The sequence below is a fragment of the Engystomops pustulosus genome, chromosome 7 (assembly GCF_040894005.1).
Source record: "Engystomops pustulosus chromosome 7, aEngPut4.maternal, whole genome shotgun sequence".
Lineage (NCBI taxonomy): Eukaryota > Metazoa > Chordata > Amphibia > Anura > Leptodactylidae > Engystomops > Engystomops pustulosus.
Genome location: NC_092417.1, coordinates 101,936,684 through 101,963,720, shown reverse-complemented (window position 1 = coordinate 101,963,720; position 27,037 = coordinate 101,936,684). Strand labels below are relative to the sequence as shown.

The window sequence follows — 27,037 nt, the reverse complement described above, 5'->3', positions numbered from 1 at the left end:
TGTGTGCTATCTGTGCGGCTTGTCCGTGTAGTTTAGTGCGCATTATTTTTTGTGTGTGCCATCTGTGCGGCTTGTCCGTGTAGTTTGGTGTGCATTACCTTTTTTTTTTGTGTGTGCTATCTGTGCGGCTTGTTCGTGTAGTTTAGTGCACATTATTTTTTTTTTGTGTGCTATCTGTGCGGCTTGTCCGTGTAGTTTAGTGCGCATTATTTTTTTTGTGAGCTATCTGTGCGGCTTGTCCGTGTAGTTTAGTGCGCATTATCTTTTTTTTTTTGTGTGCTATCTGTGCGGCTTGTCCGTGTAGTTTGGTGCGCATTATCTTTTTTTTTTTGTGTGCTATCTGTGCGGCTTGTCCGTGTAGTTTAGTGCACATTATTTTTTGTGTGTGCTATCTGTGCGGCTTGTCCGTGTAGTTTGGTGTGCATTATATTTTTTTTTTTGTGTGCCTGCTAGACGGTTTATCCGTGTAGTTTGGTGCACATTATCTAATTTTTCTAGTTCTATATTTTTTTTGTGTGCAATGTCTCAGAAGACGTACACCGTGTTGGAGGGATATAACATGCTTGCCTCTGACACCGAGTCAGCTAGTGGGGATGATGGTCCCTTTTACTTATCATCATCCTCCTGCTCATCTGCCAGTGACCTGGAAGGACCCCCAAGAAGGCGCCGTAGGGTTCCAGGGACTTCTGCAGGAGAAGTTTCTGGGACTTCTGCAGGAGAAGCGTCTGGGGCTTCCACTGACCCCACATGGGTAGCCCCAGATAATTATACCCCTCAGGTCCCTGACTTTACGGGCCATCCTGGAATTAACTTTGACACGACAGGGCTCAGAGCTGTGGACTTTTTTAAGTTTTTTTTTGATGAGGAGCTGCTGAATATTATTATATTTCAGACAAATCTCTACGCTGCACAACATATTGCCCAAAACCCCACATCCTTTTATGCACAACCCTACAGGTGGACCCCTGTCACTGCAGCAGAGATGCACAAGTATTGGGGCATAATACTCCTCATGGGGATAGTAAAGAAGCCTTCAATCAGGGACTACTGGAGCACAGATATACTGTACCACACCCCCATGTTCCGCATGGCAATGAGCAGGATGCGCTTTGAAGCCATCCATAAGTTTTTGCACTACACTGACAACACACAGTGCCCACCCAGAGGTGACCCCAGTTATGATCGGTTATTTAAGGTCAGGCCCATATTAGATCATTTTAGTGCCAAGTTTGCCCAGGCATATACCCCCGCCAAACATGTGAGCATAGACGAGTCCCTGGTACAATTCAAAGGGAGACTTCACTTCCGCCAGTACCTGCCCAATAAGAGGGCAAGGTATGGTGTGAAGATGTATAAGCTGTGCGAAAGTTCATCAGGGTACACATACAAGTTCAGGGTATATGAAGGGAAGGACTCCACTATAGTGCCCCCAGAATGCCCCCCCTTCCTGGGTGTTACAGGGAAGATAGTGTGGGATTTAGTGCACCCACTGCTGGACCAGGGCTACCACCTCTACCTGGACAATTTCTACACGAGCACCACCCTGTTCAAGTGCCTCACTTCCAGAAATACTGCGGCATGCGGCACTGTACGCAGAAATCAGAGAGGTCTCCCTAAGTCGCTGCTTGGGCAAAAACTTAAAAGGCACGAAAGCAGGGCACTATGCAGCGACTCTGTATTGTGTGTTAAGTACAAGGACAAGAGAGAGGTCCTTGTATTAACCACAATACATGAGCACACCACCACCCCTGTCCCAGTACGAGGTGCCAGTACAGAAACCCCCAAGCCAGACTGTATTTTAGATTACAATAAATACATGGGAGGGGTGGACTTGTCTGACCAGGTGCTTCAGCCGTACAATGCCATGCGGAAGTCGAGGGTGTGGTACAAGAAGCTGGCCGTGCACATCATGCAGATGGCATTGTATAATGCTTATGTGCTGCATAGATATGCCGGCCAGAGGGGAACTTTCCTGGAATTTCAAGAGGTGGTAATAAAGTACTTTCTTTTTGGAGACCAGGAAGGGGGGAGTGCTAGCACATCTGGAAGTGAGGCCACATCACGTATTGTACCAGGGCAGCACTTTCCAGGAGTAGTTCCCCAAACAGCCAGCAAGGGAAGGTCACAAAAGAGGTGCAGGGTGTGCTCCAAAAATGGCATTAGGAAGGACACCATTCATCACTGTGAGACATGCCCAGAAAAACCAGGGTTATGTATGAAAGATTGCTTCCGAATTTATCATACATCCCTGGATTTTTAGAGTACCCTGTTGTTACCTTGACGCACAGCTTATACATCATGCCGCATGCCGCACCTTCCCTTCTTAGCCCTGCCATGTGCCCAGCCTGTAGATTACTGCCCCGTATGCTTTACCCGGGAAAACATGCATCATGATTTTTAGGGTGTTTGTCTCCCATGGCAGCAGCTGGGCAAAAAATGACATAATGGATATTTTTTACTATGCACTATCCATTATGCACTTTTTCAGGGGTCCACCTGTGGGGTTAAAATGCTAACTATACCCCTAGATTAATTCATGGAGGGGTGTAGTTTCCAAAATAGGGTCAGTTCTTAGGGGTTTCTACTGTACTGGCCCCTATTGGCATCTACAAATCTTTCATGATGCCAAAAAGAAAAAAAAAATGTACAATGTCTGTGCTCCAACATGTTATTCCCTTTTGAGCCCTGCCGTGTCTCCATTCTACAGATTATTGCCTCCTATGGGGTATTGCCCTAACCGGGGTAACCCGCAGAATGATCTTTGATGTGTTTTTCCCCAGTGGCATGAGTTGGGCAAAATACTTTTGTCACTTCAATGGCATATTTGATAAATTGCAATAGAATTGTTTCTCTGCACTACTCACTTTGTATTACATTTGAGCCAGCACCTTAGGGGTTAAAATGCTCATACAAGCCTACATACATTCTTTGAGGGGTGCCCTTTCCAAAATGGGTTCACTACTTGGGGGTTTCTATTGTACTGGTACCTCGGGGGTACCCCCCATTACCAATCTAGTGAAAATGAAGCTTGAAAACCTAAATTGTGCTTCTTTCTTCCTGACCCCTGCCGTGTGCCCAGCCTGTAAATTATTGGCACATGTGTGGTATTGCCATACTCGGGACAACCCGCAGAATGATTTTTGGGGTGTTTGTCTAAAGTGGCATGGGTTGGGCACAGTACATGAGGCACTAAAATGACATTTTTGAGATAAAAACACAATTTTTACTCTGCACCATTTACTTTGCACTCAATTTTGGCCAGCGTGTTGGGGGTTAAAATGCTCATACAAGCCTACATACATTCTTTGAGGGGTGCCCTTTCCAAAATAGGTTCACTACTTGGGGGTTTCTATTGTACTGGTACCTCGGGGGTACCCCCCATTACCAATCTAGTGAAAACGAAGCTTGAAAACCTAAATTGTGCTTCTTTCTTCCTGACCCCTGCCGTGTGCCCAGCCTGTAAATTATTGGCACATGTGTGGTATTGCCATACTCGGGACAACCCGCAGAATGATTTTTGGGGTGTTTGTCTAAAGTGGCATGGGTTGGGCACAGTACATGAGGCACTAAAATGACATTTTTGAGCTAAAAACACAATTTTTACTCTGCACCATTTACTTTGCACTCAATTTTGGCCAGCGTGTTGGGGGTTAAAATGCTCATACAAGCCTACATACATTCTTTGAGGGGTGCCCTTTCCAAAATAGGTTCACTACTTTGGGGTTTCTATTGTACTGGTACCTCGGGGGTACCCCCCCACCATTACCAATCTAGTGAAAACGAAGCTTGAAAACCTAAATTGTGCTTCTTTATTCCTGACCCCTGCCGTGTGCCCAGTCTGTAAATTATTGGCACATGTGTGGTATTGCTGTACTCGGGACAACCCACAGAATGATTTTTGGGGTGTTTGTCTAAAGTGGCATGGGTTGGGCACAATATATGACGCACTAAAATGACATTTTTGAGATAAAAACGCAATTTTTACTATGCACCATTTACTTTGCATTTAATTTTGACCAGCGTGTCGGGGGTTAAAATGCTCACAACAACCACCGATAAATTCTTTGAGGGGTCTAGTTTCCGTAATGGTATCATTTATTGGGGGTTTCTATTGCACTGGCACCTCACGGGCCCTGCCAACATGACATGGCACTCCAAATCCAAACATGTGAAAACGGAGCTGGAAAATCAAAATTTCACTCCTTCCGTTCTCATCCCTTCTGTGTGCCCAGTCTGTAAATTATTGGCACATGTGTGGTATTGCTGTACTCAGATCAACCCGCAGAATGATTTTTGGGGTGTTTGTCTAAAGTGGCATGGGTTGGGCACAGTATATGAGGCACTAAAATGACATTTTTGAGATAAAACCGCAATTTTTACTCTGCACCATTTACTTTGCATTTAATTTTGACCAGCGTGTCGGGGGTTGAAATGCTCACCACAACCACCGATATATTCTTTGAGGGGTCTAGTTTCCGTAATGGTGACATTTATTGGGGGTTTCTATTGCACTGGCACCTCACGGGCCCTGCCAACATGACATGGCACTCCAAATCCAAACATGTGAAAACGGAGCTGGAAAATCAAAATTTCACTCCTTCCGTTCTCATCCCTTCTGTGTGCCCAGTCTGTAAATTATTGGCACATGTGTGGTATTGCTGTACTCAGGACAACCCGCAGAATGATTTTTGGGGTGTTTGTCTAAAGTGGCATGGGTTGGGCACAGTATATGAGGCACTAAAATGACATTTTTGAGATAAAACCGCAATTTTTACTCTGCACCATTTACTTTGCATTTAATTTTGACCAGCGTGTCGGGGGTTAAAATGCTCACCACAACCACCGATAAATTCTTTGAGGGGTCTAGTTTCCGTAATGGTATCATTTATTGGGGGTTTCTATTGCACTGGCACCTCACGGGCCCTGCCAACATGACATGGCACTCCAAATCCAAACATGTGAAAACGGAGCTGGAAAATCAAAATTTCACTCCTTCCGTTCTCATCCCTTCTATGTACCCAGTCTGTAAATTATTGGCACATGTGTGGTATTGCCGTACTCGGGACAACCCGCAGAATGATTTTTGGGGTGTTTGTCTAAAGTGGCATGGGTTGGGCACAGTATATGAGGCACTAAAATGACATTTTTGAGATAAAAATGCAATTTTTACTATGCACCATTTACTTTGCATTTAATTTTGACCAGCGTGTCGGGGGTTAAAATGCTCACCACAACCACCGATAAATTCTTTGAGGGGTCTAGTTTCCGTAATGGTATCATTTATTGGGGGTTTCTATTGCACTGGCACCTCACGGGCCCTGCCAACATGACATGGCACTCCAAATCCAAACATGTGAAAACGGAGCTGGAAAATCAAAATTTCACTCCTTCCGTTCTCATCCCTTCTGTGTACCCAGTCTGTAAATTATTGGCACATGTGTGGTATTGCCGTACTCGGGACAACCCGCAGAATGATTTTTGGGGTGTTTGTCTAAAGTGGCATGGGTTGGGCACAGTATATGAGGCACTAAAATGACATTTTTGAGATAAAAACGCAATTTTTACTCTGCACCATTTACTTTGCATTTAATTTTGACCAGCGTGTCGGGGGTTAAAATGCTCACCACAACCACCGATATATTCTTTGAGGGGTCTAGTTTCCGTAATGGTATCATTTATTGGGGGTTTCTATTGCACTGGCACCTCACGGGCCCTGCCAACATGACATGGCACTCCAAATCCAAACATGTGAAAACGGAGCTGGAAAATCAAAATTTCACTCCTTCCGTTCTCATCCCTTCTGTGTACCCAGTCTGTAAATTATTGGCACATGTGTGGTATTGCCGTACTCGGGACAACCCGCAGAATGATTTTTGGGGTGTTTGTCTAAAGTGGCATGGGTTGGGCACAGTATATGAGGCACTAAAATGACATTTTTGAGATAAAAATGCAATTTTTACTATGCACCATTTACTTTGCATTCAATTTTGACCAGCGTGTCGGGGGTTAAAATGCTCACCACAACCACCGATAAATTCTTTGAGGGGTCTAGTTTCCGTAATGGTGACATTTTGGGGGGTTTTCTATTGCACTTTTACTTCAGGGGCTCTTTAATTACACTGTGGCACCACAAAATATTTGCAGCCAAATTGGCCTTCCAAATTCCCAGTATCGCTAACTCTGTTCTGGACATCGCTGTGCGGGGAACCAGCAGCTGACATCCACATGTCTGGTATTGCCGTACTCGGAAGAAGCAGGGCAAGAAATTAGGAATATATATTTACCTCAAATTCCTTCTGAATGTATCCGTTTTAGGGCTAAATTGGAAAGATTGAAATCAAAAATTGAAATTTCAAAATTTCCACTCCATTTTCATATGCTTCCGGAAAAATAATTAAAGGGTTAACAGACTTCTTAAATGCTGATTTGAATAGGTTGAGATGTTAGGTTCATAAAATGGTGTTACTTGTGGGGGTATATAGTACATAAGTCTTTATAGGGCACTTCCAAACTGAATTGATCACCAAAAAGTTCGCATTTTTCAAATTTCAAGAAAATCTGAGAAGTTGCTACTAAAACTTCAAACCTTCTCACATCCATAAAAATAATGGAAACGTAAAACAAATTATGGAAATAAAAAGAAGACCAATGGCAAAAGGTTTCTATCAAAAAAAATTTGTGGTATCACTTTTTGTCTAAAAATTATAACATTTGAAACTTTGAAAATAGTCATTTTTTTCAAATTTTTCCTAAATTTTTGAATTTTTACCCCCCAAAAAAGGAACGGATCACCGAAATGACACTACTAACATAAACTACAATGTCTCACGAGAAAACAATCTCAAAATCACAGAGATATCTTAAAGCGTTGAAAAGTTATTACCACAGGAAGAGACACTGGTCAAATTTCCAAAAAAAGTTGCGAGCCTTAACCTGCAAACAGGCTGCGTCCTTAAGGGGTTAATCAACTTGCAACCCGGCGTACCGCTCAGCCACTTGTTTGTAAACAACAACACAGCGCATGTCCCAAGGCGTTGCTAGGTAACCCGACTTATAAATAAAACAAATCATTTGTTGCACATTGCTTAATATTAGCAATTAGCCACCACACTCACAGATAGTGCCAGGGGATCCAGAGGTGACCAGCTTTTTATCGATATATGGGGCTTAATACACATGTATCACATGATATGTTTTGAATATATCCTTATGGTATGTATATGATTAATTGTACTTGTTTTCACTGATGATGTCACATCCTGCGGGGGATATAAACCCGCCTTGTATCATTGTTTGGTATACTTGAAAATGGCTACATAGAGATAGCTGTAACGTTGTATCTTTTTCCACTGGTGAAATAAACATCACTATACAATTTGGAGTGCTGCTTCCCTGTTGTTGGATTCCTGAACGAAAAGGGTTTTTGAGCCAGATTCCCTGAAGCTTGCACCACACGGATCTTAATCCAGACTACCACTGTGCCACCCCTTCAACTCTTTTTGACACTTTGGGCAGTATATGGCAGTAATGATCAGACCATCTAGGGTTAATGTACCCTAAAGGGTATAAAAAAAAAGATTAAAAAAAAAAAACTAAAAATGCAAATCAGCCCCCTTTTCACATACACATATGCACCATATACAAAAACACACATACAGCATTATATATACACATATATATGCATATAAATACACACACACACCAAAAAGAAAGGTAAAAAAAAATATTTTTCAGCTCACCAAACATCAGGATGTTTGGATGGAAGATCAGGCGCACGGAGTAAGAAGGTAGGGCCTCTCCGAAACAACAATACAAAAAAAGTTTTAGAAACTCCAGTGAAGAAAAAAATGAAAAAAGGCATAAAAACTAACTTTTAATCGAACAGTTTAAAAAACCATGTGCACATGGAAGCTAAAAAGAGCCATGACGCGTTCCGGAAGTTAATCCTTAGTCATATTGGCGAGGCCAATAAATAGTTTTTAAACTGTTCGATTAAAAGTTTTTATGCATTTTTTCATTTTTTGATCTTCGCTGGAGTTTCTAAAACTTACACATATATATGCATATATATATACACACACACACACACACATATATATGCATATGCATATATATATACACACACACATATATATATATATATATATATATATATATATATATATATATATATATATACTACTATTATTTATTACTATAAATTACTATTATTTATTACTATTTATTTTTTATTACTATTTTATTACTATATTTTATTACTATATTACTATTTTTTATTACTATTTATTACTATTATCTATTATTATTTACACTTATGTATATATATATATATATATATATATATATATATATATATATACATAAGTGTTTGAGTACACAGAAACAAGTAAATAATAGTACTTGCTTTTTTGATGTCCAGTGTGGCAGCTGTGTGGGTCAGCAGGCGGGTGTTTCGTGGTGGTAAGTTCGGTGGGTCGGTAAGATCGGTGGGTGGGGGCTTAGTGACGTTATGTTCGGTGGGGGTGGGGGGTAAATTCGGTGGGTGGGACGCTGGGCGGTAAGTTCAGTGAGCGGGCGTGCGAAAAAGTCTAGTGGGTGGGAGGGCGGGTGCACAGGAAGTTCAGTGGGCAGGTGGTTGGGCGGTCGACACGTGCGGGAAGTTCTGTGAGCGGACGTGACGGAAGTTTGGTGGGTGGTTCGGTGTGTGGGCGGGCAGGCAATGGGTGGGTCAGGCACATAAGCCTATGAGCTTGGCAGGTACACAGAGGGCCATGCGTCGCCGGGCCCCTTAACCTCACGGGCCCTGTAGCAACAGCTATGGCTGCTATGGCGGTAATTACGCCACTGCTCCTCCTTCTCCCACTGATGTCAGTTCACCAGGCTGTGAGCTCAGTGAAGGAGCTGGAGGGAGGAGCTGTACAGAAGCACAAAGATGAGAGCTGAGGAGTCTGCAGCACAGACACGTCACTGGTTGTTTTTTTAAATGCAGCCAAACCAAAGCCCAACCCCTGGGACTACGCAGAGGATTCTGTAACACACAATTATATTGTAATGTAAATGCTTAGAGAAAGCAGAAAGACATATTTGCAATTCATCTGTAATGGGCTTCTGTAACCTGTTAACCTTTTTAAAATATGCAAATGAGCCTGGGGTGCTCTGCTCAGGCTCCGCCGAGAAGGAATTTATTCATGCCCATCGGTGGACTGGCTCCACCTACACTGTACAAGATACCGGCTCTCCCTCTGCAATTCTTGTTCTATGCAAGATCATAGCAGAATGTAGAGAGGGAATGCTATGATCGCACATAGCGCAAGAATTGCAGGAGAGCGACTCTCTTAACACAGGCGGCATGAATAAATTACTTATCGGTAGAGCCAAGAGGCTCATTTGCATATTTAGAAAGCTTTACTTCTACGAAACCCGGCACTTCTAAAAGATACAAAAAGAAGTTTACTGGTGATGGGGACAGGGAAGTGAGTAGTAAGCATCTACCATCAGGTAATTTCATGGTAAACGTCCTTTAACATAAATTTAAAAAATAGTGCACTCTGTAAGGGCACATTCACATGGCCGTCCGCAGGGACGTACATGCGTACGTCCCCATAGACGGCAATAGCGGCGCAGATATGGCCGCACACCGCAAAAAGATAGAGCATTCTCTATCTTTTGGCGTGCGTGCGGCCGTGCGCTGCTATTCTCTATGGAGGGAGGAGGGGTCACCTCCTCCTCCACTCCTGCACACGGCGGTATACCCTAAGAGTTTAACTTTTTGAATTTAATTAAAAAAAAATTTAACTTTTAGTTGATATTTATTGTTTCACACTTGAATGATGCAAAGAGTCCAGTCCTGGGTTCTGTGGTTAGTCTGTGAACTCCGCCCAGTGCACAGTCCACTTATCTTAGGGTACATTGAGGTGCCCGCCTGGCAGGGCACTGCTCACCCCTCTTCATAGAGCAGCACAGGGCTGGCGCTGTAACACGGTGAACTACAGGACACGTTTTATATTCACCGTGCACTATGGGGCTCATTTACTAAGGGGTCGCATTTAGTAAGCACGTACATGTACCGGGAAGAAGAAGGTGAACTCTGGCGGACCTGAGTGGGGAAGCGACAGATGCAGGATATCGGGTGCAGGATCTATGTGAATTGCGGCACAGTGCATTCCGGACAGACAATGCACTTTCGGGAACTCCGAGGGACTGGGTAAGTAAATGTGCCCCTATATGTATTTTATATGTCACAGTGTGGAGAGACGAGTTCTGAGCGCAGTGACCAGGCGCCGTGCACGTCAATGGGGACCTATACGTGGCCGCAAATGGTGCAGCCGTATATTGGTTCCCATTACGCACATGTGAATGAGCCCTTAACCCAGCAATGGTTGCGTGCCACCAGCATAAGACGAGCAATCCCCTTGTACTGGGCCTATCCTAGCTACAACTTATATTGGGAAAGCTCCCACAAGGTCACTCAGCTTTCTAGCACAAAGACCACTCCACTCCATTCAGGGTTTGTGGAAAGGTGGGTGATATCTTGATAATAAGCCATATCGGCGGGCTTGTGGTGTCTGTGGGAGCAGCAGCTATCTCGGCTGCACTGGCGGTAGATGCCCCCGGCTGCTGGAGTGTGACCCCGGTGAGGGAGGCTTGTGGTCTGCACACAGGATGTGGCTGCGGCGGGCAGGGGTTACGGCTGCTGACTATCACACATGCTGCACTCTTTTTGCACATTTCCGCGTTGTCACAGTTTCCGCTCCCCCTCTCCCTTCCCAAAAACACAAAACTCCTGGCCGGCACAGAGAATGGATGACCCGGAGAGTGCGGAGCAGCCGCCGGCACAGAGATCTGCCCTCAGAGCCCTCATACCGGGCAGGGAGTTCCTGACATCCAGGAAAGGACAACTGCTGCTGGCGGAATGGGTGAGTGCAGCATCTCCTCAGGAGCGGTACCCACACAATAGTCCGGGCCCGCTACGCGGGTGTACAACGGATCCATACAGAGTCTAGAACTAGGAGTGTACTGTAGTATGGGGATGAGCGCCGGCCAGTACTAACTGGACCCGGAACCACACCTGGGCAGGGGGAAACCGAACATTGCTCAGAGAAACATGGGAAGAAACACTATGGGGGGGATTTTCTTTTATGGAATATTTTTTTGCGCAAGTGATTTTTCTTTTTGCGACATTATGCACACCCCGGAACCTGCCTTGTACAAGGAGCACCGGTTTCTGTCTTATTTGTCAGTTCTTCGCCTGCATCCAGATGTTGGCCTTGATGTAATATTGAATTGTGCAAAAAAACTCATAGGCAACAGTTGGGTTGCACAAAAAATTGCACCTTTAAAATAAATTGGGATTGCAAAGTCACAAATATAACAGAAGATGTAACTAAATAATATACACCCTATGATAAAGCAAAACTGGTGCACTAACCCAGACTTATGTTAGATGACCCCCTATAACTACATTATAACTGACCATCAGTGTTTCTATATTTGCTGTACACTTTAAATTCTGGTTCAGGATTCCTGGGTTTCTAGGTTTATACATATGTACATAAAAGAATGTGCACAGTCTGCCAGAAAACTGGCGCTGGTCTTTTAGTAGATGTGACTTCCAAAGCTACATTGAGAAAATGTGTGCCTTCCTAAGAGGTCCCTTTCTTATCTCTGATCTGTAGTCTGCTCTTGTCTTCTGAGCCTCATCAAACCTCATTATTATCCCTCAGCTTCTTAATGCAATCAGCATGTGTCCCGAGAAGGGGAGTGTGCCGCAGTTTACTCCTTCCAGATGGTAAAAGCATCTTCTCTTTCAGATTCTTGGATGACTTCAGGGCATTAGGAGCTAGGGGGATTAGAGTATAATGACCGCACCCTGGCTAGTGCTGTGATACTGTGGTGTCAGGGGTCTGCATGGAAGGATTTTGGAGGAAGTTTACACTATTCTGCTTTATTTAATTCATGCATCTCATTTTCTGGGAAAGTTGGGTGGTAACTGTACAAAAAAGTTTATATTTACTTTGGACAGTGAAGAGCAGCAGAGATTTACCCTGCCTTGGCCACTTATGAAAGGGGATGGCATGTATTAGGATTGCTTGTGATGTTGCTACAAGAACTTGGGAGGATCAGTGGTGATATAACGCAGTTATTCCCTGTCTCATGCTGCACAGATGATTTCATATCTTGGCCATGGAGAACAGACTTATGTGTTGCTGATAAGATCAGAGGTCGCACCACAGCCCGCTTTGTTACACTCTCTGTAATGTCATAAAGCACACATACATCTATGTACAGCTGGAAACAGACTTATGCACACACACTTTAGTTTCAACAGATAATACAGGTGCTCATGTATTTCTATGGGGTCATACACATTGCCGCAGTTTCCACAAACCTGTGTACCAGCTGAAAGCTTGAGCTACAAAACTCAGAGCAGGTCCTGTTCCTGCGCATGCTTACGGCCCCGGCCTCACATGCAGATAACACACGGCCACAAATACAGCCACTTTTGTCTGTGGCCTATTGTATGCACACATGTTCACGTGAAGGAGAACTTTGATTCATAGCATGTCCCTTCACCAGCATGTGATGTCTGATTTATTCTTCCTGCAATATTGAAGTCAGGATTCGTTTTCTTCACTATGGGGCAGATTTATCAAGCTGTCTAAAAGTCAGAATGTTCTTTGTTGCCCATGGCAACCAATTACAGCTCAGCTTTCATTATAAAAGTGCTCATGAATATTTTAAAGGAGAGCTGTGATTGATTGCCATGGGCAACATTCTGACTTTTAGACAGCTTGATAAATCTGCCCCTATGAGTCTATTGGCATCTTCTTTGTATGGTATTTTGTCTTCCTCTGTATCCAAAATGTAGGTGTATGGGTTGGAATTGAAGGTCCTACAACTTTTTCAGTCCATAAACCCCCCTGAATGCAAAGGTTCCTTTGAAATTTTGTAGTAATAGAAAAGGTAACTGCAATCTGCATTTTCTAGTTTACTAGTTTGTGTACTTCTGTGGGAACTGCTGATAAATAAAGGGCTTCCATTTATCATTATTATATTCCTTCAACTAAATAAAATAAAAAATTGTTTAAAAAAAACCTTCCATAATTGAATCCCAAAAATGGCCTGGTACTGTAGGGTTATTATTACGGTTATTTCTTCATGTTTATTTCTTGTTTTTCACTTGTAGGTGGTGTCATTGATCACATTCATCTGTTATGTGGCGTCCACCGCCGTGAGTCTCATGACCGTTCCCCTCATAGAATTCCTCTGGGCTCTCTTCACATTCTTTGCTTATTCTACAAAACTAAATGAACAGCTGAAGGGAATTTTCTGGCCACTGCTGGTAAGTGCCCTGACATCTGGGAGTTCCCACCATGCAGTTCTGCTTCCCCATCCAAATCTGGTTAAGATTAGTGTATTCTCAGTAGTACATTCTCTTTGACTTGTGCTGTATGAAATAAGTCACATGTATAGTCACTATTTCAGGCTGACATAAGAGAACTGGCATACTGTGTTCTGTTCTGCCAAAGTGTTTGCCAAAATGCTCATGCACTAATACTATGCATACAGGCCCTGTACATCCTCACACCATATTATACTCTAATAGGAACTTAATGTTCTACAGTAGAATCTATTTGTGAGACCCCATATTCACCCACAAAGTAACGTGGACAGACGTTAAAATGATGCAAACTTGATAGACTTGCTGCTTTGCACAGGTCAGAGTTTGCTTCAGCCAATTTAGGAAATATTATGTGACACATGATAATGTTAAGTCCCTTAAACCAGTGTTACCCAACCTTTTTGTATTCGGGGAGCGGCGGCACCTAAAAGTTTTTTCCAAGGACCGGAAACCCTCTTACCATGGTCTTTGAGAAAAAAATTGTGTGCCCCAAAAATACTCCATATATAACCCCAACCCATACAAAGTCCCATTTCATGCAGCACCTGGTCTAAAATGCCCTCTTTCTTGCAGCCCCCCTCTATAGAGTCCCCAGCAGTGCTGCCCCCACCCATTGAAATGTCCACCACTTAAAGAGACCTGTCACCAGATTTTGACCATCCTGACTAACAATACCTGCTGATAAAGGGTTACAAGTCCTCCCCATATAATCTAAAATCAGCTGCCAGTGAGGTGCTGTACCTTAATTACAGGCGGTTTTCTGATATGCAAATTAGCTATAGACATATAAAGCTCTATGTACAGATGGGAAACATTGTCTCAATTCTTTTACACAGTGCCTTGTGTTACATTTATGACATGTGACCAGAGTGACATCATCGCAGCTCCTTTAGCCATCTAAGAATAGAAAACTGTACACCATGTATGTGATTACATGAAGTCACAGCAGCCTCCATGAAGGATGGAGAGGAGTAGAAGTCCATGGAGGCTGCTGTGACTTCATGTGGTCAGATACATGCATGGGGTACAGTTTGCTATTATTAAGAGGCTAAAGTATCTGGTATGAGGTCACTCTGGTCACATGACATGAACTGTGACCAGTAAGGAGGCATAAGGCATGATGAGGACAGGACACAGATTACAGGTAATGTAAGATAAAAGGTGATTTATGTAGATGTAAGCAAAACTATTTTTAGATAAAAGAAGGGTGGCAGTTAATAGTTAATAGGGCTCTATAGGAACCTGTCACTGGCTATATATGTGCAAATGTGGTGACAGGTTACTTTTAATGAAATGCCCCCAGAAATCCCCACAACGCAATGCCCCCAACACTGCTCCCACAATAATGAAATGCCCTCAACAGTGATCCTCACCTCATAAAATGTTCCCAGTACTGCTCCCCCTTAAATGTAATGACCCCAGCAGTGCTCCCCCATTAATGAAATGTCCACAGTGGAGACCCAATAAAATATCCCCAACAGTTGATGGTAGATGTCCTTGGCCTCTGGATGTAATCAAACATTTTTACTCACTGATAGCCAGAAAATGGTGTATTGAACAGCAGGAGACTCCCTGTAAGGCATGGGAGCATGCGAGCTTTACAACGTAGGCTGGTTTCTTTCTGCTGTGCTCAGAGTCTGAAGTTTACTGCCTGAGGACTAAATTGGAAATGAATTAGAATGAATCCGCACAGTGTTCGTGCCTCATTTCTCTACCTCACCATACCACTGATATGTGGGTCTGGATTGTCTTTGTTTGTATATGGTGTCTGGTGGGGTTAGTGAAGGGTCCTTCAAGACTAAATATTACGGTATCTTGTGACACATCTTGGCGTTGGTGATTTATAGCTCCATTGTGTGTTTGGATTAAAGTGCATTAACCTACCCTGTGCCTGTGCTCATAGCTGCTATAGTGTTACCTCTGATCTCTCCTAGGACTTTATCCGCTGTGTCTCAGCTGCCATCATTTATTTTGTGATATCACTTGTGGCCGTGTCAAAATATTCCTGTGGGGCATCGAAAGCTGCTGCGGTGAGTTCTCATTTAGGAACCTAAAGGTAGTGCAGTAACTTTTTGTTTGTGAAAGGGTTAGGCCCCTTCTACACCCGCGAGTGTGATGCGATGAACTCGCATCACACTCGCAACGCATGCTGCCGGCATCGCACGGTCCGAACGCTGCAAACCGGTACTGAACGCAGCATGTTAGTTCAGTTCCGGTTTGCAGCGCTCGGGTTGTGTGATGCAAGCAGCACGTGATGCGAGTTCATTGTCTCAGACTCGCGAGTGTAGAAGGGGCCTGAGGCTGGTGCCACACGCACCGCTTTGTCTGCGTTAATTTAATACAAAACACCAGCGGCTCGTTCCCGATCGCAGGCGTTTCCATAGAAATGCCGATGCGATTGGGCCGCGGGCCGCCCGGTGGGTGCGGCTTTGTCTGCGTTTGCGTTTTCAAATGCAGACAAAGCGGTGCGTGTGGCACCAGCCTCAGAGAAATATTAACTTGAGGATGCATACTTGTTATGGCCCCCCCTACTGTTCTATTAATTTTGAATCAAACCAGTGGTGGTGAGCAGATACTACATGAGCATGTGTAATGGCAGATGTTCTAAGAAGGAACAGTAGAACACCAGGGGTACCCTAACAAGGATGTTATTGGAGAATCTAGATATTAGCATATTTAAAAATGAAGTTTAATCTGACATCTGAGTGAGAAGATGTCCTATTACTATATCCTATATTACATATTTCTCATTTCCCAGGTGCTTGGATTTATTGCCACCATTGTCTATGCATTTGACTTTTACATTATCTTCAATGACCTGATCGAATTCCTTAAGAAGGGAGATTCTACAGATGATGAACCCCAACGTCGAAAGTCAGGTGGTATGTACATGATCATGACTCTATGTAAGCTCCTCTGCTAGCTGCAGAATGGTTACCTTTATCACTTATTATAATGGAGAAACCAGTCCTAGAAATCAGCGGTACAAACAACTCACAAGAGCCACACCTTTGGATCACTTTGCTTAGAAGAGAAATAGTAAAGTTTGGTTATAAAAGTAAAGTCTCCATGCACTAGCACCAGCTCCCCACTGACCATTACATTTATATTTGGGGGTTGTCCCACAAATGACTTTTATGGTCCCAAGAGTGGGGCACATTTGCATCGCCTCTTTTCTGCCATGTGAAAGAACTTAAGCACTTGCTATTTAGGAGTCTTACAAATCAAAGGGTGAACCCCTTATGCGCGTTGTCATGTCAGTCAGATTCTCCATCACTCTGCTATTCCAGAAGCAAATATAACTATGAAATATCAAACTAGGACCTTTTCACACATAGGTAATTTATTACAGTACATGATCCTACTGATAATGTGTGTTTATTTCTGTAGTAACTAAATTTATATATATTGTATTGGACAATAAATCCTTAAATCATATTGGCAGCCATTGCTTCTCTGAAGGGACCAGAATACAACGGAGCACATTTACTTACATTGACGCTGGAGTTCACTGAAAGTGCATTGTCCGTCTATAGTGCGGCTATTCACTAAGAGCGTGTGCCTCAAAACATGAATGTGTCCCTTCCCCACACAGGTCCGACGGAGTTCACCATCTTTTTGTAGTGCGCTTTTAACATGCGACACAATTTGAAAGTTAGATACAGCGCTCGGTCCGAATGAGTCGGATTGACCGACACCACTCCCCCTAATTTGTGTTGCATAGAGGCCAGGGCAGCTACGCCACTAAAAGGGTCGTGTGCGACACAATCGCAGCGCACACACTTCTTAAATACCTGTGCAAGCTGTTGTAGCCATGAAGAACATGAACAGTCCGACTAAAGCCCTTAGTTAATGTGCCCCATAATGTCTGTTGTGCACATGAAAACATTTTGGGAGACATTTATCACAAACTGGCATAGAAGCCCTAAAATAATCACACTAGTAATTGTGATTATTATCCCCTTTATGCTATCTCTGTGCCAAGGGGTCATGAAATGGATCTGGCGCGTGGGATGCAGGGGAGTAGGCTAGCGAACATGCGCAAAATGACAGTGTGCATGCTGCACATATTTCTTACGCCAGGTAGGACCACAGCCCAGGCACGGGATACATCAGGAGGCCTAAGTCTCTGGATGCATCTGGCCGCACCAGAAGGGCAGAGATTTTACCATACACTGGCAAACAGGTACCGACGTATGAGAAATCTTCACCAAATATCTGACTAAATATATGTCCATGTTGAACACTGCAAAGAAACATATCTGTGAATTACAAAACTGCATAAGGTATAAGAAATTTTCCTTACAGTGATAAATCCATGCACTTTTATGTAGTTAGAAAGGCCATGAAGGATTGTGTCTACCCCCTGCCATGTATATAATCACAAATATTCCTTGTATAGAACTGGAATGTGACCTCCATGGTCATCTTCTCCGGATCTGTTTATTCTGTGTCCTTTCGCATATATTAGACACAGGATATATCAAGTCGAGCAGGGACTGACCAGGAAATGAGGACATGTTGCTGAAATGGAAGCAGATTAGGCAGAACAAAACAGGACGCATTCAATTATAAGTTCCTGTCAGGGGCCCTCAAAAATATATTGTATGGTCATAGCTGCATGAAGTATCAAACAAATATACTCATTGACAAAATAATGTAACAAGAAATAGGAATTGATTGAAATTTGTGAATTGAAATTCATGCAGGAAATTACATAATTAGGCCGTTATAAATCCCAATTTTTACGTAATCTGTTAGACAGCAATGAGGTTTTCTTTGTTTTTTGGACGGAGCTTGAAGTAATTTTTACCATTACAAAAAAAATCATAACGGATGATGCTAACTGACCATGAAGGGTACCATTAAAGGCGTATTTTCACCTCACTGAGTATAGATTATTCAATCGCTAACACTAAAAATTTTTTCTTCAATTCATAGTTTGTTTTTTTTAAACTACTTGCCCATACATGATCATCATATACTATAAATCGGGCTCACCTTCCCTGCAGCAACAGCCCTGTATTGACAATACGAGCTCATGGAAAGAGGCGCTACTAAGTCCTCTTCATATAAAAGCAGCATGCCGGCAGCCGTCCTGTTTTAGCGAGCTGCGCTAGCTATTTGCGTTCTAATTTTCCTGGCAGGTTCAGAGGCCAGGAAGCCTCTTTCCATGCATCTGTGCGGCCTCTTTCCAATGCAACATGCATTGCTCCTGACAAGCGGCGGAGGTCACATCTAAAATCAACACAGGGCTATTGCTAGGGGGCAGTTAAGCCGCATTTACAGTATATTATGAGCATGTAGGTAATTTTAAAAAAAAACAATGCATTGAAGAAATCTATTTTTTTGTGTTAGGGAGTAATTAAACTATACTAAGTCAGGTGGGTATACCCCTTTAAGTTAACTTTTGCATTGAATTCATTAGGGAGGGATAGCAAGTGCAAGTTTTTACAGTTTTTTTAGTTGAAAAAATAGAGAGTTAAATTATAAATAGTTCATATATAGATAGAAAAAGAGCTGATAGATTATAGATACATGTGAGGTATACAGAGATCGGTAGGTAGGTAGAAATGAAACATCTATAGATGACATCCTTAAGAGAGATAGAGATAGATTTGATGGAGGATGCATAGATGTATGTATTTACTGTCAAGCAGGGTACTTAGGCTGGTGCCACACCAGCATTAAATTGCATTAAATTAACGCAAAACACCGGCGGCTCGTTCCCGATCGCAGGCGTAACCATAGAAACGCTGATGCGCTCGGGCTGCGGCCCGCCCCGGTGGGTGCGGCTTTGTCTGCGTTTTCAAACGCAGACAAAGCGTTACATGTGGCACCAGCCTTAGCCTGTCGTCCCCCTTTCAGTACTCAGCCGATCATCAGTAGCAGGGGCTCCATGTCGCATGCCTTGGTGTAACAGAGCACCGGAACAGGATCCTGACAGACAAGAGCACCAGTTATGGGGTCATTGAAAACACCTGAAATGTAAATGATCACATCCAGTGCCTTATCGTAAAAGTCAGGAAGAACTCTGTACCACGGCTCCAGTAGTAACCAGCACCTGGCAGCTTAAGCACCGGTACTTTGAAAAATTGGAGCATGAGCAGGGTCTCTCCTGCCAAAACAAATAGCAGCACACCACTGATTAACCCCAATCACGTTAGCGCCAAACAGACACCCCTTCTGTACTACCCCCTATGTATGTCTGTTATTGTCCCTACTGTATTTTGAACTGTAATGGTTTCACCTTATGTAATGTTTTGTGGTCTTGTGAACCTGTACTGTCCTGTAACTGACTGCTAGCAACTAAGGGTGATGCCACACATGGCGTTTTGAATGCATTTTTTAAATGCATCAGTTTTTGACAGGTTTTACAAATTATCTTAATTAAAACTGGTCAAAAAACGCACGCGGTTTCAAATAAAAGTAAACCATATAGATACAATTGGACATATTACTTAAAGTAAATGACCATTTAATTGCTATCGATAATAAAAAAAAACATATTTAAAAAATAGATCATAAAGCATAACCAGCACCCCTTAACTACCTGGCCCTTTTTTGTTTTTTCATTCCCCACCTTCAGGGTGCGGTCACACGTCGCTTTTAACGCATGTGTTTAAAAATGCATTGCAAATGCTGAAGATAGATTTGCCTAATTATACAGCTGTTTAATTAGGCAAATCTATCTTCAGCATTTGTAATGCGGTTTTAAACGCATGTGTTAAACGCGACATGTGACCGCACCCTCAAAAATGTATATCTTTTTTATTTTTACATTTACATGTTTTTTACGATCTGAAAACGGACTAAAAACGCCATGTGTGTCACCACCCTTAGGTCTTCGGAAGACCCGAGGCTGTCAAGGTGACTGATCGCCGCTCCCTAATGACATCACAGGGAGCAACGATCGTCACCAAGATGAAGGCGTCCATGCGCCACCATCTATTTGAAGCCGCCAGCAGCTTTGCCGGCATAACACCTGCGATTGGTGCTCAGCCCATGAGGCCTCTCTATGTACCCAAACCCGACGTGCGCTGTACTATTACGGCCCGTGTCGGTAAGTGGGTAACCACTTCCCACTCTGCATCCGATATATCGGACGCAGAGCCGATGCCGATTCAGCTCAAGATCTGAGCCAAACACCCCAGTGTAATACCCACGGTCGGAGTGGGCTCTGATCGCGGGTGTTTAACCCGTTAAATGCTGCGGTCAGTGCGACCGGGGCATTTAACTTGCCTCTATCGCGCCCCAGCACCCTCCCCCCCCACCAGCTGTTTTCGGGGGTGCCAATCGTTGCTATGGCAACTCTGGGGTCCGATCTGGACCCCAGAGTTGCCTGTAAGAACTGCCTGAAAGATGGTGTCTCTGATGTAATCTTAAAGTCACAGTGTCAGCCTATGCATAGGCTGACACGGCTTATACCCTGCAATACATCAGTATTGTGGAGTATTTGCTTGTTCATGTCCCATGGTGGAAACAATAAATAAAAAGGTTATTCAATAGAAAATAAAGTAAGAAATCAATCAAAAATGCCCATAAGCCCCATAACACATAAAGAGACATATAACGCAAAAAAAAAGTCTAAATCATAACAAAAACCCCACATATATAGTATTATCGCGTCCGTAACAACCCGTAGAATAAAGCTAAATAATTATTGAACCTGCACGATGAACGCGTTAAAAAAACTGTTATAAACCTAGAACTATATGAACCTTATAAATCTCCTCTTCAGCTGTTTGAAAAGGCAAACAAAACGCAATGTGTGACCGCAGCCTTAGGCTACATACACACAGTTCTTGCTGTGGATAACACATGGACAAATTCCGTTCTATGGGCTCTATGGACTGTGCATGCTTGTGGCACAGGAACTGAGGGTTAAAGAGAAGTTACGTTGTAACAAGCTCTACCTATCAGCCAATGACGACTGTCTTGTTCTCTCCCCAGGTGATGATGATGATACAGATTCTGACTCGGATTGATGAGCCAAGAAAGTTTCTTCCCAATGAAAAATGGAGATATCTTCCTTCTTGTGCCTGTGGATATTTGTGATCAACACTGGACCCCACAGACATGTGATAATTGTCCCTTTCCAGAAGAAGAGTGAGGGAGTTTTTAATTATTTTTTTTTAATTCAGAGAAACTGTATAAATTAGAAAGTGAACTATTGAGGTGGAAGATGATAAACAGCAATGTTTTTCTGGATCTATTACTTCTTTGAAGACCTCACCTAGGACACAGACACTTATTTTGGCTGCAAAGACTGGGAAGATTACATTCCACAATGATGTCTGTGCAAATGATTTTTAACAGCAATTTATATGTTTTTTAGGACACGTTCACATTTCTGCCTTTTGTATTTAAGGGGCAATCTATTCATCGTTTTGCTGTATATATTATATATACGGCCAAATACAGGACTGAAATTAAAGCATACATTCATGTGAATGGAGCCTCATACATTGAATGAAAGCACCTTTGACAATTGAAAATGTGTTTTCAGTTACTATAGAGGCAACTATAAAATGGAGCCACATAAACACATTGGAGAATATTTATTGTGCTTTCGTAGCCCGATGCATCAAGAGGCTTCGGCCTCTATGTACCTGGCAGGGTCCTGGATAGAAATAAACGCAGACGACAAATTTTCACGTGAAAATTTGTCGGCTCCAGTGAGTGCGCAGGGACAGTAATGCCCCATGCCCTGCTGGCCATCCTTCCCCTTCATATTCACGGGCGTGAAGGTGGCGGATTGGGGAAAATAATCACAAGTGCTAGCATTTGAGATCATTTCAGGGCTTCTACACCACTAAGGTAGCGCAGAGGCCCTGATAAATATCGCCCATTGGGTGAGATTTATCCGAAGAGTTTTACATGGCAACCAATCAGAGCTCAGCTTTAATTTTCCCACAGCTGTTAAAATTAAAACTGATCGCTCAATGGTTTCCATGGAGAACTAGAAGAGTTTTACCTCAGACACATCTGAGAACCCCCCCATTTATTGTACACAAGTACAGCTTTTCATTGAATAAGTCTCAAGCACAGATTCCACAGCGATGGTCATGGTACATTTTAAAGTGGGAACTCAATGTACCCCATTTTCCACTTCAGACAAATCTTTGGTAATTGCTCATGGGGGCAGGATTGTGCAGTATACCGATGTTATCTACACTACAGGGCAGCTAAAGGGCACACAGCCCAATGTGTAAAGTACTATGCTGCGCTTTAGTAGGTGTGGATATTATATCATTATTCCTCCTATATTTTCACTCCACCCCTGGTTTGGGGATCAAAAACTGCGTCTGAGAGTGCGTCCACACGTTCAGTTTTTCAAACATCAAAGCTGCCTACTATGCAGTTAACCACAACATGTGAACGCACCCCTATTCTGGTCAACTTTTAATAAAACAATTTTTGCACTTGAGTTAATGTGTATAATAAACCACTCACAATGTAACCATATTGGTATTTTACTGTGTACTTGAAAAGCTGAATATATAGAATATTCAGCGCAACTGTGACCTATGGTAGAATATGGCAGCAATGTTTTCTCCTCCTGCAGCACCAACACTACATGACAATTCCCTAATACAAGTGCTTCTGTTTGGAAAGGCAGATAGGGGAATATTTACCCGCGCTTCTACACAAAAAATGAGGATTATTTTTGCACCGATGCCACCTCCTGCATTCCTGCCCCATGCCCGACCTGGTGTGATTTTGCAAGACCGCTGGGGCAGCCTATGCCTCTTGATGGTTACACCGCAGAGAGTGGGTCAAAACTGCAGAGTAAGGCCCCTTTCATACGAACGTACGAAAACTTCCGTACCATTTTTTTTTTTTTTTTTAAATGGGTAGCATACAGCAGTCCATTGAAATGAGAATCAAAAAACACAGATTTGGTAAGGCTTAAGGTGATGCCACACGCCAAAAACTGATGCGTTTTTAAACGGACTGAAATGCATGCTTAAAAACAGACCAAAAACGCCACCAGTTGCGTAACCCTTAGGGCGCTGTCACATGGGACGTTTATGGCTGCGCAGACCAAGCTGATCCCATCGGGCGGGCCACGGCCCGATCGCATTGGCGTTTCTAAGTAATGCAAAACACCGGCGGCTTGTTCCCGATGGGCCGCCCCGGTGGGTGCGGTTTAGCCTGCGTTTACAAAACGCAGCCAAAATGCAATGTGGGACAGCGCCCTTAGGGTGATGTCAGACGTGGCGCATTGTCTGCGCTTGCAAACGCAAACAAAGCCGCGCCCGATCGTATCAGCGTTTCTATGGAAACGCCTGCAATAGGAACGAGCCACCGGTGTTTTGCATTAAATTAACGCAAAACACCTGCCGCTCGTTCACGATCGCAGGTGTTTCCATAGAAACGCCGATGATGCGATCGGGGGTGCGGGTGCTTTGTATTAAGCACTGGGAAGGTCCTCTTTGCACCCTTCTGCTGGATAAGAAGCGGGGGGGGGGGAATTCAGAGAGCTGCAACTTTGGATCCCTGGCACCTACAATCTCAAGGCTTTTTGAAGAGCAGAATTTGTCCTTTCATTTGATTCTCTTTCTAGTGGTCAGGGATCTGGAGATATTAACTAAATATATATTTAAGTTTATGATTTAAAAAAAAAAAATTGCACTTGAAATTGTCACTTATGACATATTATTAATATTATGGTTCCTAGAATCCATGATGCATCCCATACATCCTTGGCCATAAAAGGTGCCAACTGTGAGGCGGTATGAGATATGATCTTGGCAGGGAAAGGGTCAAAATATTATGATGAATACAATAACCTTTTTCCTTGTACCATTGCTTTCCTGTCTATTTAATTCCCTGCTCAAGTCTTCTTTTTTCTTATGGAAGGTAGCAAGAGCAAGGCCCCTTCTACACTTGCGGTTTTCACGTGCATGTTCTGCGCATGCTTTTGACGCGCAGAACTTGCATTGCACTATGACCCATTGCAATCAATGGGCTTTTTCAGACTTGCAAAAGTAAAGCATGCCGAGATTTAACCCCTTAACGCTCTGCGCCGTAGCTCTACGGCGCAGAGGTATAAGGGATGTATGAAGAGGGCTCACGGGCTGAGTCCTCTTCATACAGAGGTGGGGGTTTTTGCATTTTGCACAAAACCCCCACCGCTAATAACCGCTATTAACCCCCTAAACGCCGCCAGCAAAGTCGCCGGCGGCGCTTAAAAGACGGCGGCGCGTGGGCGCCATCTTTTTTTCGATCGCCACGCCCCCGAACGTCATCGGGGGGCGGCGATCAGTTGCCATGGTAGCCTCGTGTCTTCTTTTGACACGAGGCTATCTGGCAGCTGCATATTCGTTACAATGAGCCAGTGGCTCATTGTAATGAATGTGCTGCAAAAATGCCATATATTGCAATACTGTAGTATTGCAGTATATGGTAGCAGCGATCTGACCATCTAGGGTTAATGTACCCTAGATGGTCTAAAAGATAGTGAAAAAAAAAATAAAAAAAAAAAGTTTAAAAAATAAAAAAAATTAATAAAATATTAAAAGTTCAAATCACCCCCCTTTCCCTATAACGGATATAAAACATAACAAACAGTAAAAATCACAGACATATTAGGTATCGCCACGTCCCAAAATGCCCGATCTATCAAAATATAAAAACGGTTACGGGCGGCGGTGACCTCCGAGGCAGGAAATGGCGCCCAAATGTCCGAAATGCGACTTTTACACCTTTTTACATAACATAAAAAATGAAATAAAAAATGATCAAAATGTCGCTAAGACCTCAAAATGGTAGCAATGAAAACGTCGCCTCATTTCGCAAAAAATGACCCCTCACACATCTCCAGGCGCCAAAGTATGAAAAAGTTATTAGCGTCAGAAGATGGCAAAAAATTTTTTTTCTTTTTTGTACACATTCGTTTAATTTTTGAAAATGTATTAAAACACAATAAAACCTATATAAATTTGGTATCACCGCGATCGCACCGAACCAAAGAATAAAGTAGGCGTGTTATTTGGAGCGAAGAGTGAAAGTCGTAAAAACTGAGCCCACAAGAACGTGACGCACGTGCGGTTTTTTTTTAATTTTTCCACATTTGGAATTTTTTTTCAGCTTCGCAGTACACGGCATGTTAAAATAAATAACATTACGGGAAAGTAAAATTTGTTACGCACAAAATAAGCCCTCACACAGGTCTGTACACGGAAAAATGAAAAAGTTATGGATTTTTGAAGTTGGAGAGCGAGAAATGAGGCGAAAAACCCTCCGTCCTTAAGGGGTTAAACGCCTGTTAAAAAAAATGCAAGTCACACACATGAAAAACGCACCATACAAGTCTACGGAGATGCATCAAAAACGCGTTTTTCACTGATCATTGCAGACTGAGCCCCGATCTGCAATGCAAGTGTGGAAGGGGTCGTAGTAGAGAGACACAGACCAATATCGGATTCAACGTGGTTTTCATATTTGTAGCAACATTCCAGCAGGTTTTAGCAATACTGACTAGTATGGACATGAACACCTCTGGTCGGAAAGATGTCCATTGCTAATCTGCTCCTCACTAAGATAAAGCAATATAACAGGCTGGGTTCACAGAAATATCAGAAAGGGGAATTAAAGGGAACCTGTCACCAGGAGACCCATTTTAGCACTCCCCCAGTCCCCACAGAGCATAGTACATACACTGCCAAAGTGTTTTTGGTTTTACAGAAAAAAAAGATGTTATATTGTACCTTTCATTAGCATCTGCTGTGTGACTAGGCAGTTGCCAAATGGGAGGGGCTGGAAAGGAGCAGTTCCCCCACCCTTGGGGAACAGCTACTCCATGTGTCCTTTTCAAATATATGAAAACACCCATCACTGGGCTTAGCGACGCCCCCTGCTCCTCTACAGCCAATCCCGAGTGTGGGGAGTTATTCATATATTTGAAAAGGTCACGTTTCCCAAGGGTGGGGGGGTTTGCGGACTGCTCCTTTCCGGACCCTCCCTTTTGGCAACTGCCTAGTCACACAGCAGATGCTAATGAAAGGTACAATATAACAGATCTTTTTTTCTGTAAAACCTATTGTTTACACAAAAACACTTTGGCAGCGTATGTACTATGCTCTGTGGGGACTGGGGGAGTGCTAAAAATGGGTCTCCTGGTGACAGGTTCCCTTTAAACTCCTCCTGAAGGGACAGAGGTTTGGCTATTATCCCACATCATGGTACTACAAGTTCTTGAAAGTTGGGCATTGATTTATAGGCCGGCGGCACACGTGGTGTTTTGAACCAGTTTTAAGCAGTCCGTAAAAGAAAAAAAAAAAAAAAAAGCATGCAGGTTTTGAAATCGCATCCGTTTTTTGACAGGTTTTACCCACTATCTTAACTAAAACTAGTCAAAAACGCATGCGTTTAACGGACAGCTTAAAAACGGCCCAAACACAGGTTCAAAGCGCCTCGTGTGCCTCTGGCCATAGTAGGACGCCATATTTAAGTTAACAATTAATAGTTTTTATCAACCCTATAAGCCTCATTTGCATATTCATTTACATAGAAGGAACTTACTTTGATCAGGTAAATACCTTAACTATGCCGAAACAATATATTATGTAAAATGAGTTACTTAAACGCGCAAGGGGTGAGAAGGAAGAAAAAAAAAAAACACACAAG

At 43.1% G+C, this 27,037-nt stretch overlaps 1 protein-coding gene across 1 annotated transcript; it reads left to right on the top strand.

Moving 5' to 3' along the window:
• The first annotated feature begins 10,687 nt into the window (after positions 1-10,687).
• On the top strand, positions 10,688-22,870 carry LOC140070698 (CKLF-like MARVEL transmembrane domain-containing protein 3). The gene is made up of 5 exons (XM_072117486.1): positions 10,688-10,916; positions 13,187-13,342; positions 15,337-15,432; positions 16,161-16,284; positions 21,356-22,870. Exons 1-5 carry the CDS (start codon positions 10,707-10,709, stop codon positions 21,388-21,390), a joined length of 621 nt encoding a protein of 206 aa, XP_071973587.1. The 5' UTR covers positions 10,688-10,706; the 3' UTR covers positions 21,391-22,870.
• Positions 22,871-27,037: the final 4,167 nt, after the last annotated feature.